Below are 12,149 nucleotides of genomic sequence, written 5' to 3' on the forward strand. Positions count from 1 at the left end.
TCTATACCCTTAGGAAAATTTTAAGCAAACAGTTGTTAAGTCTTGGTTATAAGGGCATTGTTGAGTCATTGCTTAGGTATGTTGTCGAGTTGTTTGGGGTGGAATGTAACAAAATGTATTGAACAGCTTGATCGTGGCTCAAAATTATATATTGAGACTTGGTTACACCTGCTACTTCTACTACAAAAAAATTAAGATCATTTCCTTATCTTGCGCCTAGTTATATAAATTGCTACCCAAAGAGGAATTTATTTGGGCAAGTGTCCTCTGCTTATATCTCACATATGTCAAGCAAATAAATTACATTAAGTTAGTATTGAATATATTGAATTAAAATAAATGAAAATTGAAATCGTTATATAATATATCAAAATATTTTTGCTAGGTAAAGTTTTCCTTGAATTGTAAAATTAGTCTAGTTTCACTTTGCTATTTATCAATGAAATACTGGTTTTTTTATAATTACATAAATTAATTTGTTTATAATAATCTTGTAGGGTTTAAAGTGCGAGCGCTTTGCACATAGAGGTATTTGATTAGGTGCATTATATTTGTTATTAAGACCATGCCATAATAGTTATAGCTCATAATTTGTTATGCTTGTATGAAAATATATCAAACTTTTTTTAATATATTATTATTATTACTATTATAAAACATGCATATTATAAAATTTGGCCGTGATTAGATTTTAAAAATAAAAGTTTTTTATTCCCTAAAGCTGGTCGTCGATAAAAAACAATACTTATATAATGATGGGCAATTTCATTATAATAGATTATTGGAAAATGCCAGGTGCCTCGGTGAAGAAGTATTTAGTGTATTTTTTCGTCTGAATCTTCCGCTGTCATTTTGTGTAGGTGAATTGAATAAAAGATATATGTAATTTCATTTTTTACAAATAACTATTTTCTAATTATAGACATAGGCCTAAAATATCATTAGGTAAATAACCCTGTCTGTTTTAATATAAATCATCATGATTCAAGCAAATTGTTTAAATATGAGAACGAGTAAAGATAAGTTTTGTGTTATATCTGTTATTGGTTCTTTACATACAAACCAGTCATCCGAACAAACGGTTCTCTTTCCTCTCTTCGCGTTTCAATGTTAAAACGCCAGGCTTGACGCCCACTTAATGCACATTTAAGTCGAATAATCATTTTTATACGCGATTCGCTGTTCGATGAATCAACACGTACTTTTAAATTGCCGCTGTTGTTGTTTTGAAATGTGTTAGTAAAACATTTACGTGAAAATGTCAGTTTTATTAGAAAATGTGACCAATAGTGTATGTTTAGCCTTCAAAGCGCTACAACAGGATAAGAGTGGATTTGTTAACAAGTCTAAATTAAAGGTAATTGTTCTTTTTTTTTTGACGACCGCTTAATTAATTAATTAGGGAATTAACGGTTAGGCTACGCCATAGCAAATTCACAAAAACATTTTTGTGTTGCTCAGTGGCCATATGTAGTATTCCTTAATTAGTCCTAAAGTGAATAGAGCTTTACCGGCCGGATACATAAATCTCAAAGAGGGTTCTCCTCTATAACTTTAAATATTTTAATTATACAAAAAATATTTGGAATGTTATTATTTTACAAGTTGAAAATGATTTTCATTGTTTTACTTATCAGTTCCTGCGATTTAACTGTTAAACGGGATTTAATATAAAAAACCACATAGAAGGCATGAATGTTTTCCGGTTTCTCATATTTTTTAAATAAATTTTTTTCTATGTCAGAATAACAGCTAATGACGAATACGTGGTAAAATATAGATATTGATATTGATCTGCTGTGACTTTTCCGGATGTGTAAAATGTTTCCGCTTTTATAAACAAAAACCATTTTTTTAAATCCTATAACCAATAACCACACCTAACTTATAAGAAGTGAATGAAGAATAGTAAAGAATATAAATAAATAAGACAACTATACTCTAAAACTGACTTACGTTATGAAAAATAAATGAACAACCCAACCTACACACAGCCCCAAGGATGTCTAAAACAAAAGGTCAATGTTCATTTACATTTAGAGGACAAAAAATATTTAATAAAGTACCACCGAATTTAAAACATACCACACAAAAGGAAACTTAAACAAGAAAATAAACAAATAGATTATTGGAAATAATAACAATTAAAAAAAAACAACAATACTGCAAACATTTAAATTGAATAAAAGAAATATTAAATGTAAAAGAGAAAAAAATCTAAAAAATATTTATTATGACATATTGGATAGGCCAAAAAGAGATTAATTATTTTATTTATTCTATTTTAGTCCATATTTTTTAGAAAATAATTATTGGACACTTTTTCTATACTATTTAGGATTATTAAATATTATTATAATTTAGCACTTAATATGGTAGTAGGTATTAAAGAAAGCTTAGAACTGCAGACAAGTTTTTAACTTTGTGGATCTTAGTCTATTCTTGCTCGAGTGAGAGAAAACAATCTTTACATTTAATTATACCTATAGACCATTATCTACCATTATATTGTAAATATATTAAAACAATCTACAAGTTTAAATAAATATTATTAATATATAAATTATTTAATTTTTTTTATGTAGGTACTCAAAAATTCACAAGGGTTTTTGCAAAGTAATATTCTGCTTAATTCTATATTTATTAATGAATTCGCCATTCACACATGCGTATTAGCTATACCCTTACAGTCTACAACAACTAATCAACTTTAACAAATGAAGAGTTAATTTTGAAGCCATTGGGAACCTGAGCCAGTCGTTGTGAATAGGACATATACTACTTGATGCAAACTCTTAGTCCTATACAATATATATTTATATCACCACATGATCTGTATTTAGCACTAAGGCTGGAGTAGGCACTCTTTAGAAGGCTTGCTAAATGAATCATGTTGCCTACATCCTTTTCCAGGAAACTATATATTAAATAGCTCATAAATAACCTCAAAGAAGCAAGAAAATGTAATTTTTGTTCAAAGAAATAAGATAATATTTTTTTAAAAATCTATTACAAAGTTTTTCTTTGGTAATAGATGATTCCCAAATCCTACGTTTTTCTCGTATTCTATGTTTATCTCTAATTTTTCTTAAACTAAAATATATCAGTTGAGCCCTGTAATCCGAAAACCCTAGAATAATAGTGTTTGTTCGTAAGTCAAAAAAGCCATTTGCCTTTGAAAAGATATGGTCAATTAGAAAACTTAAAAGCTTGAGAGAGACCAAATATATATGATATATAGTTTCAGCTGCACATAAAAAAGTACTGTGACATTTAAAATTGGAAAGTCCATTTAATATTATCTTAAAATGCTTAAAAAAATTCAGTAATGCCTTTATCTAAGTGACAGTTACGTTAATTTGCACGTTACTGCCTTTAATATTAAAATGTAGGTCTTTCACAACCTCAATGCCATCCCTTACAAAAATGAACACATCTCCTAAATAACCTGTTATAAAATTGAAGAGGTAAATCTTATCCAATAAATCCGTAAAAGTTTTTTGTAGATGCTGCTGATAAATCTCTCCCGTTAATCTTGGAAGAAGAATTACAGGAGCAATAACGAAATTGCCAATTTTATTATTGGTCCAGTGCCAATTTTATTATTGAAAATCGAATTATCGCGAAAAGGGCTAACTTTAGAGGGTTTTAACAAAAGGTCATTCTTTGTTTAAAATTAATCACGGAATTGTGTTTTTTTAGCAAAAAAAGTAAGAAACAACAGTGAGACAAAATTGACATGGACATTTTAAACCCTTAGGCAGTGCAGTGTGAAGTGCTCCCTAATGACCACAGTAAAAGGGTGTGCCATTGTGCATATTCGAGTTTCGCATCCCAAAAAACCCCTGAATACAAATTTTTAAATTAATAAGTTGAAAAAATGTTCATAAATTTTTAAAACATCGATTTTTGTTTTTTGAATCGCAGCAATTTCGGACTAAGATGAGTGGTTTTTTTCACTTATTTATTTATTATATTCACTTACTACTTATTTCAATATTTCCTTCACTAGTTTTTTCTTGGTTCTATATATTTGGTTATAAGGTACCCGTATTTTAATAGGGATTATAATGATGTACGGTCGTTGATTGAATATTGCCCCACTATTCTTTTCACTATATTTTTTCTTCTCAACAAAATGGGGTCTTACTTGCAGTAGTAGAATTTCACCACATTTCAGATCGCTACTAATTTGAATTTCTGAATACAGACCTGCATTATTATTTTTATGTTTATACTTTAAAATTTGTAGAAAAAAGTCTTCATCAAGTTCTAAGTACTCTAAGTACGAATCTGGTTTCTCACGCAATAATATATTTTTTCTTCTTTTTTTGGTAAAATATCTTCCAAATTACTAAACACTCAACTTTTTATTAAAAACACTTAAAGTGATTAATTTGACTCTTCAAGTTCAAATTTCCGCGCCAATATGGCCGAGTGAAACTAAAAATATCCAAACATGCGTAGTACTAACATTCAATAAATGTTCATGGAAAAACATATTGTGTTACCAAATGCAATTTTTGAAATAAAAACATACAGGAAAACCATCTTTTAGAAATTTATATATGTTGTCTGATTTTATATTAATTAGTAAATACAATTTAATGATGAACAATGCTGCTTATAACTTAATTGTTCAAATTCATACACAACTGTTTCCGTGGTGTAGTGGTTATCACATCCGCCTAACACGCGGAAGGTCCCCGGTTCGATCCCGGGCGGAAACATTACTTTTTTCTAATTTTGGTAGTTACATGTTTGCAAGTAAGATAAAACTATTTATTTTTTTTGAACTCGTGTAGTGAATCTCATTGAAGGACAATATATTATGAATAAAAGATTATAAAACCCAAAACTGTAAACCACAAAAATTATTATAATAAAACACTTAACATAGCTTACACTTAAACATCATAGTTACATGCGTTAATATAGCATCGGTGGTTCAGTGGTAGAATGCTCGCCTGCCACGCGGGCGGCCCGGGTTCGATTCCCGGCCGATGCATCTTTTTTTTAATTAAATTAAAAACTTATTTATTTTATAGTGTTGCAGAGCAGTTGTTACAAATTTACTCTCATCCAAACACATTAAAATTAATGCTAGTTCAAAAAGTGAAGGGTATTAGCGTTGATTGGGTATTGAATATTACAAACATATTCTCAATCAACGGTACTAGTCTTTGACGTCTCCATTTTCTGTGATGGATTCGACATGTATTTTTGTAAGGGTTTACCACTTTCTATAATTCTGTTCTTTTACTGATCTTCATTAATTATCGGAACCAGGTACAAGAAGTCATAAATTAAAAAAGTCTTTCAAATTCCCAAAAACTAAAATTCGAAGAATACTAAAATCAGTTTTTTCAGCCATGTTTATGACCCAACTTTTCTTAATTTTCATGAATAAACTATGTAAAGGAATAACTTTCTAATAACTTTTTTTTGAAATATCTAACACTGGACTATTCTCGGACAAAATTGATTTAATCAAACAAAAGCTGTTTAATTAATTGTTAAATAGTATTTTTTCTGGTTCTTATGAGAAAACTTTATGTTATTCAAATATATTTTTAAATATCTAGTTTTAATGGAAACTCCTCCAGCTCTTCTGTGAATCTGGTGATGACTGATCTCCATTTATTATAGAAACCAGATACATAAACTCCTTCATAGATCCCAAAGTATAGGGAGTCTAATCTATGAGGGGTCATCAGACCAATCCACCGTTTATTAGTTAACAAATAATATTTATCAGAATATTAAATATTGTTTTAGTTCTGAGGCCTATTTTTTCCTATTTAAATATGAAATTAAAATTTTGCAAAAAATTATAAAACAGAATAAAATTATTTAAATTGTCGCGGAGTCTGAAATTTGCAGAATGCAAGGTCACGTGAGATGGATTGACCTAATAATAATCATAATCTGCTTTATTTTCAACAAAATTTAACAAATTTAAAGCTAATAAAAAATAAACAAAATATCAACATACAGAAACCATAAAATATAAATATTCATAACTACAAAACGTTAAACAAAAAATAAAAAAATGATTCATCGCATATAATGCTTTCTAGCAAGTATGATTTTAAAATTTTGCAACATTTGGGAAAAGATGACATCGATTTGATTTCAAGTGGCAAATGATTGTGCATTTTTTTTGCATTGTATAGTATAGAGCTTTAGACTCTGACCGATAAGATAAAGCTCCCCGTTCCTAAGTGGGTAGTTGTGAGATGGCCCTTCTGGTATATGCTTGCATATTAAACAAACGGAACTACTAATTTGCAAACCCTATATTAAAAAAAAATCGTGTGCATTTTTATGTTTTTATCTTAAAAAACACATATATCGAACCCCAACAAAGAAAAGTATTTGTTAATGCGCATCTCGAAACCAAGGCGTTATAAATTATATCAGAAGCGGTTTTCAAGAATTTTCCCTAATATAGTGCGATCGGCGGTCGTTCCGCTGAGAAAAGAAACGCAAGCTCTTTTCGTTTATGGTCATGTAAAAATAAATGTATGTCAAGGTTGATTTAAGAAGTAATGTAATGTCGAATTTTATTTATCTGACTTTTATTTGTATTTACGAAATTCACCTGTTTGCAAAAGCTAATAATATTTAATTATTATTTTGTTTTGCAAAGTGTAAAAGTTGAGAAACTCAATAATGGCATATTATAGTAAAATTTTCATTTTCTCAACATACATTATTTAATAGACACTTTCTGTATGTTATTTGCATAATGCTTTCAAAATTACATTTTACAGTTACATATCGTTTTTTAATTATATTTCTACCTAAGGATATATGTACCGTGTTTTAAAAAAGTCCAGGATCCCCTTAAAAATCAGCGTGCCCTTTTATCAAAACATGTCCCAAATAAAAATCATAGATCTCTTTCAGATCTATATTCGGATAACTTCCCATATACAGGAGGCATCACAACAGTAGTAAAGACCACAGTTTCTACGTTTGCTAGCATGTCGGTAGTTATCAATTCACATTCTGCTCTCATTCTCTCATTTCTCTAGAGGTGTAAAATCAGGACTTCTTGCTGGCCATTCAATTTCACTTCTTCAGCGGATTGCGATTTGGAAAAGTCGTATCTAAGAATCTTCTTACATTAACTCCAAAATGAGCAGAGACGCCATCTTCTTGAACCTATATTTGATAAAAATTAACATTGGCATGTCTTCTTCCTTTTGGTACTATCTGATTTTTCAACAAATATAGTTATCGGGTGGCATTTAAATTATCCTCAATAAAAAATGGACCTATTATCCTATTACCAAACATACCTGCCCAACATTTATCTTTTGAGGATACTGGGTATGTGTTTCACGCATCCAGTGAGGATTTTCATCTGACCAATATCTGCAATTATGTCGATTCACTGTGCCAATCAGCATTTATGCTGATTGGCATAAATGCTGATGAATCAACATTTATGCTGATCAGCATAAATGCTGATTCATGCACAACACTTTTTGATAAAATGTACGCATTTACGAATTATTAAGGGGGTCTGGGACTTTTTTAACACCCGATATATACTAATAATTATACTTTAATTTATAATTTATTTTCATCTTTTAATTCTTATAATATATAATCCTAAGATATTATTACAATCTTAGATAACATAATTTTTTTAAAAAATGCCATAAATTACTATAAAAACAGATTTAAAATGGACATTAAATAATATTGATTTTTAACTTTATTAAAACATCTAAAATGCGAGAAATCCCATCTCCTGAAGAGAAAATGAAATTAAGTCAAAAAATTATTCAAATGAAAAAAATATTACATTTATTACGTCATTTTAAGTACTCGCCTAAATACGGTTAAAGATATACTTATAATTCTTATAAAGATATACTAAATAATTCTTAGATAAAATAATATAAGCATTTTGAGAAAATGGTTTTTTTTTATTTTCTAAGAATAACTGTCTTCAAAAAATATTGAAATTTTAATTAAATTTCTATATTGCGGAGATTCGTCTGTGAAATAAACACAACTTAGGCTTTAAAAAGTAGCCTAAATTCATAGGAAACAATAAACTATGTTAAATTTTTCCAGATAAAATCGAAATTTTTCTTTTACTAGGTTCTAACAGCAAACATAGGTACGCTTCTAGACCTTTACGGTGTAGAACGGGGCTTAGAACACTACAAAAGCACTGTAACCTTAAGTTTTGATGACTACAAATTCTATCTCCAAAATGAGGTGTTTGCCTCCTTTCCAGCCAAGCTTCCTTTAGACGATCTGAGAGACTACGAAAGCCGAATCGCAGAGGTAGATATTTGAAATTTTCGATTGAAAAATATATATTTTTGGGTTCTAGGTCTGCTGGTTGGTCTGTAGAAAAAGATACCTACAGAGAGACAATAAAGTGTTCACCGACGAGTCCGTGTTTCAATTATACCGAATATTTTGCGTTTTAGCAGAATTGCTTCCAGATACTCAAGTAGAACATAGTTACAAGTTACTACTTCACCCATTAGAGGTAAGAATTCAGTTTAAGTTAATAGGTTTATCTTAAATAATGATCACTTCCAGGTTTGTAATATTGCTCATACCATAGCAAGTTCCTTAGGCTGCATTTTTGATGAAGAAGACTTTATTAATTTAAGCATTTCCATGGGCAATGTCCGACTGATTCCATTCATAGCGGTATTAGAATCTCGATGTTTAACAGGGATAAAAGACAAAAAAGCCATCGCAGAAGCAGTTACCGATGTTTACCAAAAAATTGTCGAAGACGTTCTTAAGAAAGGCTATCTTGCCAAACGAGGGTATATTTTCCCCTCTATGAGAGAATTTTGGTTTGTACTGAGGCCATCAGAACTAACATACTTCAAAAATAGATCTGAAAAAGAGAAATGCGGATCTATTAGTATAGAAGTAGGTAGTAGGGTGGAAGCTAAAGCTGGTTTTAAAATTATACTGCATACACCTGAAAGAAATTTTGAACTTGGTAATATTCTCATTCATTTATTTTTTTTTCATGATAATATAAAATAACTAATATTACAGGTGCTCCAGATCATATGACAAGGTTACAATGGATATCAGCCTTACAATTGGCTGCAGACCATTCGGGTGCTCAACAAACTTATCAAAGACTACAAGCAGCCAAAAGGCGAATACACCGACGAGGCCGTCTACAAGAAATAGTACAAGCGAAGTATGTCTTCATTTTACTCAAATGATGAATTAACGAATATTTAATATTAGCCGTATTGCGGTTTTTTACTGGCCTGATTAACGAAGATCTTGGGTGCGGTAATCAATGTGATAACTTGGAATCACAAGTCACAAGCTAAAAATAGAACAATAGCATTTCTCCTATCTACTTATTACAGTCTGAACCAAATTAAACGTAATGTATTTCCCGTCTCAGTGGAGAATCGTTAAACCACTGTTGTTCTTTCTTTAACTAACACTTTGCCTATGAATTTTTGTTACATGGTAATGTATGCTTATTTTGAAAGAAAGGTTTTTCCGGGTATATGTATGCCATACCATTTGGAGGCTTAGAGATAGAAGTTTTTAGAAAATTGAATTTCCATTCCAAGTTTAACAAAATTTAGAGTTAACGATGGATTTGATATTGTGTTCGAGGTTTTTTTTTAGATATGTCTCAAAACACTTTCTTTATATAAATAATAAAAGATATTAAGCCCATCCGTAAAAAACAACTTTACCTAGAGAGCAGAGCTTTCCGAGATTTTTAATTTAAAAACCTCCTATACCCAATATTCAAAACTCGTATAATTAATAAAATATTCTAATGCCTGTTCATGAATAACATTAATGTAGATTATGCTTATGCGATTTAAATAAAAACGATACTCAATACCTATAGGGCTTGTCTGTAGACGCTTTTCGCAGTCCAGAGTACAGTTTATCTAGGACCACTTTCTTAAGGTCAGAAAAATCGACTAGCTTTATGCCAGACAAGAAACAAGAAAAAATAATTTGTTGTTATGATTCCAATAAAAGAATATTATTATTTAAATTTAAAATACTTTCTTAAGATCCCAATTACAACAAGAAAGAAGTGCAAGACAGGCAGCCGAAGGTCAGGCCAAAGAGCTAGAGGAACTAGTAAAAGAAGACTCGAAAAAATTAGGCGAACTGGCGGAAGTCAAAGTGAAGTTGGAAAAACTACTGGAAGAAGAAACCCAGGCGAAAAGAGATGAGGAAATCGTGAGGGCATTACAAGCGAGAGTTCTGGCGGAAGAGTGGGAGAAAAGAGAGGAGCTAGAAAGACTACAAGAGGAACAGAAGTTATTGCTAGACGAAGAGCGACTAAAGAGGAAGGAGTATGAAGATAGGCAGCGAGAGAAAGAGGAGCAGTTACGAAGTAATCCAGAATAACTTTAAAATTAATAGTTTATGTCAATTGCTATAATTTTAGGTGCAGAAGAACGTTTAGCTCAACTAGAAAATGAAAGACAAGCATTAGACGAAGAATTAAAGCAAGCCCGACAAAAAATTGTGTTATCTGAAGGAAAAAAGGACTTTTTGGAAGCGAAATTGTATCAATACGCTCCAGTATTGAGAGAAGGTACTAATTATTTGGTGTCGTTATAATGTATAATTTTATGGGATACATTTGACAGGTGATAGAGTAAGAAGAACCCATTCGTTTATGCCTAGTACAAAAGAGAGACCGGTTCTATTAGAAGTGCGTGCTGCTACTTTGAGAAGACCTACTAAAAATTAAAGCTGAATAGCGTGATATTTTTTCGTTTAATGCAATATTTAATTCATTACCCTAATAGTTAACAAACATAAGTGTGTTTTATTGTTAAATTACCTAAATAAAACTGTATAACTCAAATCATTCTTCTTCTTTTATAGATATGCGTTTATAAGAATACAATTAAATGTGATAAACGATCCTACTTTAATAACCAATTATCTACTCCTAGTAACCTCATTTTATCTTTCTCATTTATCTATCTTCTGAAATTCTTAGCTTTTGGAATCAATGGTAAATAAGCAATCAAGTAAATCATGTATTGCTTTTCTGATGGGCTAAAGATGGCAAAGATAATTCCCCATAAAGTTTCAAATAATACTTCAACCCAAGTTCGCAAAATAATTTCTGGTATATTACAGAGCCTCTGTATTGGGACGCATTAAAAGTGTATCTAAAATTGTGAACCTCAAGATGTGCAGGTATCACATAGGTTTTTAGAAATTCATTCATTTGTTTTTGTGGAATTTGAAGAGTCACAGTCTTCCAGACACTTTTTGTATAGAAAAAACCTTTGAGATTTATGTGTGGATCAAATATATTTCAGTCATATAGGCCTTCATTTATTTTATGTAAAATACTTACTCTCACATCATTATTTATCCTATAGACTTCCTGTTTGATTCACACTAAATATAAAGATTTTGGAATCTATAAGATTCTAGAATCGCAACTCGCGAAACTTACCTCTTCCAATTCTACGATCTACGCCGACAAAGGTTCTTTAGTTTATAAGAGCCTAAAAAGGTTCAACAAACCACCTTCCACTCTATATACGTCAAATTTACTGTGAAAAGAAAATTAAACCCGAGATAAAAAAATTTGCTGTTAGGTAAAGTTTACTATTAAATGAAAGATTATTTTGAGGACAGCCGTCGCATTAATTGACAAAAATCAACTTATATGTTGACACGATATGTAAGTTTACGGCGATTTTTTTTTATTTACTGTATTTTCTGATTTATTTGATTTACATTGTGCTCACGGATTATTGCCTATACAAGTTATTAGTATATTGTAATTTTAAGAAATTTTTGCTTTATTTGTGAAGTGTTATTTGTTAAAACTATGAACCTTTTTTTGATTTTGACTTCATATCTGTGACCCTTTGCTCCACTGCCTGACCCTAACATAACCTCTCAAATAAATGATGAGATCACATATTTGTTTTTAATGTAATTATTGTTGTCACACCGGCTGAAGTACTTGAATAACTGCACATGTTCACCACATCGATAAAAGAAAATCCTTTCATCCAGAGTGCGGTTGAGTACGCCTTTGGATTGGTATTATATTAGTACTAGATATGCAGATGTCTATTGTGGTCTAACTAAAAATAATGTTATGTAATTGGCATCTGAACTAG

At 30.5% G+C, this 12,149-nt stretch overlaps 1 protein-coding gene and 2 non-coding genes across 3 annotated transcripts; all 3 read left to right on the plus strand.

The window, feature by feature from the left end:
* Positions 1 to 1,135: 1,135 nt before the first annotated feature.
* LOC126740470 (switch-associated protein 70-like) lies at positions 1,136 to 10,864 on the plus strand. The gene is made up of 8 exons (XM_050446501.1): positions 1,136 to 1,357; positions 8,122 to 8,310; positions 8,360 to 8,521; positions 8,575 to 8,992; positions 9,052 to 9,202; positions 10,056 to 10,384; positions 10,439 to 10,588; positions 10,644 to 10,864. Exons 1-8 carry the CDS (start codon positions 1,259 to 1,261, stop codon positions 10,745 to 10,747), a joined length of 1,602 nt encoding a protein of 533 aa, XP_050302458.1. The 5' UTR covers positions 1,136 to 1,258; the 3' UTR covers positions 10,748 to 10,864.
* Trnav-aac (transfer RNA valine (anticodon AAC)) lies at positions 4,658 to 4,730 on the plus strand. Its single transcript has one exon. It is a non-coding gene; the product is annotated as a tRNA-Val (tRNA).
* Trnag-gcc (transfer RNA glycine (anticodon GCC)) lies at positions 4,938 to 5,008 on the plus strand. The gene has a single exon. It is a non-coding gene; the product is annotated as a tRNA-Gly (tRNA).
* Positions 10,865 to 12,149: the final 1,285 nt, after the last annotated feature.

Source organism: Anthonomus grandis, chromosome 9, assembly GCF_022605725.1.
Source record: "Anthonomus grandis grandis chromosome 9, icAntGran1.3, whole genome shotgun sequence".
Taxonomy (NCBI): domain Eukaryota; kingdom Metazoa; phylum Arthropoda; class Insecta; order Coleoptera; family Curculionidae; genus Anthonomus; species Anthonomus grandis.

What these genes read in the sequence shown, in the direction of transcription:
- LOC126740470 (XM_050446501.1), top strand. Translation starts at nt 1,259, where the DNA reads ATGTCAGTTTTATTAGAAAATGTGACCAATAGTGTATGTTTAGCCTTC. An exon ending in TACTACTTCACCCATTAGAG is followed by an intron (nt 8,522 to 8,574) that starts GTAAGAATTCAG and finishes GATCACTTCCAG; the next exon opens with GTTTGTAATATTGCTCATAC. An exon ending in CAAGAAATAGTACAAGCGAA is followed by an intron (nt 9,203 to 10,055) that starts GTATGTCTTCAT and finishes TACTTTCTTAAG; the next exon opens with ATCCCAATTACAACAAGAAA.